Source organism: Armigeres subalbatus, chromosome 1, assembly GCF_024139115.2.
Source record: "Armigeres subalbatus isolate Guangzhou_Male chromosome 1, GZ_Asu_2, whole genome shotgun sequence".
Taxonomy (NCBI): domain Eukaryota; kingdom Metazoa; phylum Arthropoda; class Insecta; order Diptera; family Culicidae; genus Armigeres; species Armigeres subalbatus.
Window position 1 is genome coordinate 89,657,028 of NC_085139.1, and position 6,353 is coordinate 89,663,380.

At 43.8% G+C, this 6,353-nt stretch overlaps 1 protein-coding gene across 13 annotated transcripts; it reads left to right on the forward strand.

Moving 5' to 3' along the window:
* Positions 1 to 569: 569 nt before the first annotated feature.
* Positions 570 to 5,621, forward strand: LOC134228297 (pinin-like). Of its 13 annotated transcripts, none has more exons than XM_062710000.1 (10): positions 570 to 706; positions 766 to 925; positions 1,364 to 1,515; positions 1,575 to 1,814; positions 1,886 to 2,150; positions 2,301 to 2,742; positions 2,993 to 3,231; positions 3,815 to 4,071; positions 4,190 to 4,228; positions 4,741 to 5,621. In XM_062710000.1, the coding sequence occupies exons 2-10, from the start codon at positions 824 to 826 to the stop codon at positions 4,952 to 4,954; spliced, it is 1,950 nt and encodes a 649-aa protein (XP_062565984.1). In that variant the 5' UTR covers positions 570 to 706; positions 766 to 823; the 3' UTR covers positions 4,955 to 5,621. The 13 variants fall into 13 exon arrangements, with proteins under 13 accessions (XP_062565984.1, XP_062533134.1, XP_062565985.1 ...); XM_062710003.1 differs by having other exon boundaries at positions 643 to 925; positions 4,741 to 4,891; positions 5,098 to 5,621; XM_062677151.1 differs by having other exon boundaries at positions 643 to 925; positions 2,301 to 2,418; positions 2,512 to 2,742.
* Positions 5,622 to 6,353: the final 732 nt, after the last annotated feature.

A 6,353-nucleotide genomic window follows, 5' to 3' on the forward strand; every position in this document is an offset into this window, starting at 1 on the left:
CTATAAAATATTGCGTGTTCAAATTCGTATCCGTTGGTTCATGCTGAAAGTCGTTGCCGGTTAATGTGTTCGCAATCTTTCTCTGTTGGTTTCCCGTACGGTTTGTTAACTTTCGAGAACAGTAGATTGTTTGTTCCAATCTGCCGTGATGAAACTGCCATCTTTGGCCTACCTTTCATATACATTCACCGCTCTTCCTTGGTGAACATATGATCGATCAGGTTTGCACCTAAAAAAAGAGCAGGTCCCATTTTATTCCATCCAAATCGACTATTAATTTATAAGGTAACACGTTTTCACCTGAGTATCCAAAATTATCTGTATCTTCGATACTTTGATTATTCCATTTTTGGCAACCGTTCGACGTTCAAAATAGAACTCCACAATCGATTACAATCCCATCAACAAATCACACGGATGATACCGACACGCTATCGTACAAAGTGGCGCGCAATTTTGTTTACAAACAACGCTCAATGCCACGTGCTTCGTTGGTATCGTGATCGGATGGATGCCTCGTGATCGATCGTGCACCACTTGTTCGGGTGACTAACGAACCGTGGTTTCGCCGCGAACTCTGACCTCGGAGTGAAAGTGGATTAGAAAATGATGTGACGGTGAGGTTTATCTTCACTACGTTGCAGTTGGCCGACCACAGTGGTAACGTGATCTTGGAGCCGAATTCAATTCTTGATACCAGAATTAAGTGAGGATTAATTAAAAAAAAAGTTATTAGAATTTATTAACGTGTGGAAATCGTAACAGCATTCGTTACGCACAGGAAGAGTTTACGATACCCAGCAAACAAACTTGAGGTCTAAAAATGGTGCTGGATATTGCATTGTCTCGATATGACAATACGACCCCATTCGGATTTAAACTCATCGGAGGAGCAGATTTTGATGTGCCACTGCAGGTCGTTAAAGTGAGTGATGCGTAAAATATGATTTGATGTGTGAACATGTGAATTTTTGTTGAAAAATAAGTGATAATAATGCTCCTCAGTGAAAGTCTGTATTCTTGTTACATAACAGCAAACCAAAAAAAGAATCTTCTTAGAACAGGTGATGGCTTTGATTGCCTTTCTCTTTCAAATTGAAATTCAAGGTGAAGATCGGCTATTGAAAAACGATGCCTGTGCAAAAAATAGATCAGACTTAGTGTTGAATTCAAGGACATTTATTGAGAAATAAAATCATTGAAATGAAAGCAGCCGCCATATTGAATGAAACGTAGACATTGACGGAAAAGCCTAACCTCAATGCTAAATCATTTGATAGTGCGGTGCAATGTCTTCTCATTTAGCGGAGAAAGTGAAATAAAAATAGAATCTCTGTTTTCTCGTGTGCCTTTCCGTACATAGATAATACCCGGAAGCATTGCCGAGGAGGTCGGGATGTACCTTGGCGACGTGGTAATTCGCATCAACGATATTCCGACCGGCAATATGTCGTACTACGATGCCCATCAATTACTGGCTTGCGCTGGGAATCAGTTTGTGCTTGGAATTTTGAGGTTAGGAGCAACGTTCCAGGTTTTGAATGTAAATCTTCAAATGTTTGTTGAAATTTCAGAGCGCGTGAAATTCCGCCAGAGCAGCGAGCAATCGTGAAGGAGAAGACTCCAAGCGGTGAACCGGATTTTAACAGCATGGCCAAGCCTTTCTGGTCTCACGTCAATTTTAGCGGATCTCCACAATCCAGAGAGGAACAAGAAATCGAACAAAAGATTTCGGATGTTCCGATCACCGACGAGCAAATTGCAGAAATTCTTTCTGGTGAAGCTGAAGTTTTGAAGCAGCATAACGTGATTGGGTAAGAAGAAAATTTCCCGTTTCGCATCCCTCATAGATCACCCACTTCATAGCAAACATCATCTCTCAAAGGGTCAACTTCAACAAGATGATCCCTACTTCTGGAGTATTCAAGCAAAGCGAAGTGTTCAAAACTCTCAACAGCGAACTTATTCAGGCGGAGGAAGATAAAGATAAGAAGTGGACTACGTTCATGCAGAGGCCAAGCCGACCACCCCCGAAGACACGCGAGGAACGGCTGCGCGAGCTGAATCCACCGACAGAGCGTTATCAGGTACGAATCGTTAAACAACCAAAGCCGAAAATTGCACCCGACTACAAGCCACCCAAGTCTCCGGTAAGTTTCGTTCGTTCTGTCACGAGGATCGTTTCGTGTAGTTTGTGTCAGTTTCCTGCTGTGACTGTGAGTTGAAGGACACAGGAAAGTTTTAGCTCTCTAGGCGTTAGGTGCTCATAGTTTGACTAGGTTTGCCCTTGAATCGAATAGGAACCAACCCCGGAGCCAGAGCCGGTGCCTTTGTACGAAGAATACCTGCACGAGCGAAACGAAATCGAAGTAGAAACCATCAAAACCCTCGAATCGGAACCAGTAATGGAGATTCCAGGTAACTTACCCGAACCCTGTTCCGCAGATCTTATCCATAATCCCGAAGACAACCCAGGTCCTAAGTGCCACGATGCTGATTGCGACTCTGCAGATAACCTTAACTCTTCAACCACAGATAACCAAGGCAGCCCTGCAGCTGAATCGGAAGAAGATGAAACCTCTGAAGAGTTTCGCACACAGCTGGAAAGTGTTCAGAAACAACTGGAGGCTCTTTCAAGTCTGCCAATCACCATCCAAGCTACGATCGCTGCTCTAACAGAGCAGCTTTCTATCTTGGCTCAGCCGAAACGAAAATCGAAAAGCGTGACCCCACGGCCCGAAGGTATTCGAATAATCACCAACATGTGTCTTCACTTTTCATTATTCATATCATCTAGAGATACATTCTATCACACAGTTATAAACTTTCCAACACATACACAGATACTATTTTTCGTTCACCGTCAGCCTTTGTGTCATCGTGTTTTACGTTGACACTTTATAGGAAATTTATATTTGCGCTAGTGCATGTGTAAGGGGAAGTATGGTTGCGATTGCGAGTGCCTGACAAACATACGAAACTATTTTTACAGCAGGATCTGCCACAGCTGATGGCGCTGACGCTGTTACGACTTCGGGCGAAATCGTCCCGGAAGTGTCGGAAACCTTCGAGGTTACCGAGTACAGTAAAACGGAAGCTGGGCAAGCGGAGAGCGAACAGTCAGCTAGCTCCGACGAAGGTGAACACATTGTCTACACTGACGAACAGTTAGAAAAACTTCAACAAAAGATGCGAGAACACGACATCGAATGGACAGACCGGAACGACAAGGTAGGTCACTCCCTATAACTAAGAGCTTCCGTACTGAGGAGCAATGCCGTTCGCGAATCGGAATAATTCAGTTTGTGTTTCCATGTATGTCTACGCGGCTGCTTATCAACTCTGCAACACACAACACTTACGTAAGTTCATACAGAAACCCCAATACCAGACAGTGGAGTGGGCCATCAAGGCACGTAGATGCTTCTTGGTGATGCACGAAGAGGAAGAAGTAGAATACATTACACTGCCGTTGCGGATTTCACAAGCAATTTTCATTGGAGATGAATCGGACACAACTTCAACACCGTGCGAACAGCTTGCTACACAACCTACTCAAGACACCATACCTGCTGCCGTAGTAGCGCAATAAACAACATTGTACTTCTTTTCCAAATGATATCAAATACAGTTTCCCTATACAGAACCGAATATACCAGCGGAGTTTAACTTAGCTGTCAACCCTTGCACTAATATTCAAAAAAATGGGTGGCTTATCTCTACTAATTGCCCAATTTGCCAAGTCTTCGTTTCACCTTATCTAATCACTTTAAACCCCCTTTCCCTCACCATGCCACTAATTGGGTCCGCGTAGAGTTCGGAAATTTCGTCGCAGTCGGGTATTGCCGATGAAGGTGACACCCGGACGGCCGTCCAGAATGAGCTGAAGTTGCAGGTCGTCAAGAAGAAGAAGAAGGCCGTTAGCGCTTTCGGGCCGTTGACCCCACAGGAACGACCGATCTACCTTCCCGGGGGTCGGAAGTGGCGTAACGCCAAGGACGCCTTCAACGAGCAGTTCATCGCCGAAGTGATCAGCTCCCAGGCTGAACTGATTCAGGGAACAACGCTCGGGTAATTAGTGATTGTTAGGTTTTACATTTCTTCTTTTCAGCACGTTTAGAATCGCTATCGCTTGGATGCCATTGCTCGATTCATTCTGATCTGTCCCATGTCATTCATCTACTTGTAGGAACATTTATGAAAGTCCTCATCTGGGTTACGATGACAGGTAATTGGATGATTTCATCTCAGGGTTTGGTTGCGTTCTTTTGTATTTCTCGTCCTAATTCAACATTTGGTAACTAACGTTGGCGAACACTCACAATCGTACTCTCGTGCACATTCCGTCTTTGGAAAACATATTCGCTCTCGCTCTCGCTGATCACCACTAATAAATCACAGTCATCTAACAGTCATTTTGTGTTTTAGGTGAAATTTTGGAACTACTGCTGGTCCGAGGACAAGGCGAAAAAACCCGAGGTCCACCGGTACGTATGCAATCCACCATTAAGTGTTCATGATTCACACTCAGCCATCTGTCAAACTTGCCATTTCTTTTCAAGCACAACTTCCAAAAAGTTTTCCAACTGTGAGAGCTTGATCTCCAAGTTCGAGCAGGTCTTATTCAAATAGGTAAGGCCACTCACTGTATTCGTCTTTTGCATGACCTTATCGTTAGTCTATTCGCCGGTGTTCTTTCGGCGACACATCCGGTCTAATCCATTCATTTTCTCCCGCCAGAGTCAACTTCCTCAAGTATCAGAAGCCCGAGAAGGACCTCACCTTCATCAAGAACAGCGACGTATACAAGTTGATCCACGACCAGGATGCCCCGAAAAGTGGTATCGAGCTGCGCCCGGAGCTGGTGCTGGCCGAGGAGGATGTCCGAAAGGTAATGCACGACGAAACCATCTTTCAGCCCCGCAAAGATCGGTGCTTTTTGTACCAAAATTGATCGAATCTCATCTTTCAATCTTTCATCTTCATCATCCAACGTCCGCGTTTCCCCTCTCATTCATGCACATCGAACCCTGAATTGGCCTGCCCTGTTCCTGTCACCGCTGCAACACGTGCCGTTACCACTCCAAACGCGAACAGTGTGTATCACCGTGTTAACGAGATCCAAGTTTAGAGTTTGTGCATATTGTACTATCCTTAGATGATCCCTCAGGTCCTTAAATTGTAAAATGAATCACATTTGCCAAATTTCCCGCAACAACTATTTTAGTTCATTAGTAGATCTAATCAGACGCGATTAGTCTGGTGATCTTTAGTGGAGCAAGACAACAAAGACTATTTGTAGATTGTAAGCAATTTAATTTTAGGATCAGCTATTCAATACCCTTTTCATTGCTAAAATGATTGTACTTATACACGTACATCATCCACTCTCGCGAGTTCTACTAGATAAGTAGAGTGTAAACAGTTAAAGTTAGTTTTGTTGACTTCGATTTGTATTTGAAAGAGGTATACATTTAGAAAACTATTGTGTCATAGAAGTACAAGTCATTTGATTTCGCGTGTAATTTTGTTTCTTTCTCTTCTCACCCCATTAGTCCAATTGACGCATTACAATTTATTATTAAGTGTTGAAGCTACATAAATATAAAAGGTTAAATAAAGTGCTCGTTTAAATAATCCGAACGATCCAAACACATTATTGATTTGAAAATAATGTTTCCATTAATTCTTTGGAAACATTGCGCACATTTTACTATAAAACAATGGCAGAACCTGTTGGGTGTTCTGAGGGCAACTTTCATGCATTCCTGTTTTTATCTGCGTCAGTCGAAAATGGAACCGGATTTGTCGGCAGGTGAGAGAGTTGGATAACGGCTGAACCCACGGACATGCTATGGACAATGTTCCTTCGCTGAAGAACTGGAGACTCGTGCAGCAGATATTCCGAAGAAGACCAATGGATCGCCATCGATAACGCCTTCATCGTCACCATCGAGAATAATCTGTGGAAATCATCTGGCGAAAGATAGAGGCGCGAGGAGAAGCCAAAAACGCGATAAAGCGAACAAAAACGGAAGGAAAGGGAGCAGCAACAACCAGGGACATTCGCTTCGAAGCTTAAGCGGTGTGATGATTAATGTAACGATGCCTGCGAAGGATGCGACTGGTTAGTTTGTTAGTTAGTTAGCACTTCGAAATTTTTTTTCAAGTGTCAGCCAGGCCACCACCTTATGTTGCTGTGAGCCGTTCTCAAACTCCTAGGTATGCTATTTTATCCTAGCCCGGATTCAGGAGAAGGTCGATGCGACTCGCCGGTGGCAGCAGGCCGAATTTCGTGCCGGAGAGAATCTTGTGTGCCACCATGTTGTCACGCTTCGTATCCGTATTCATTG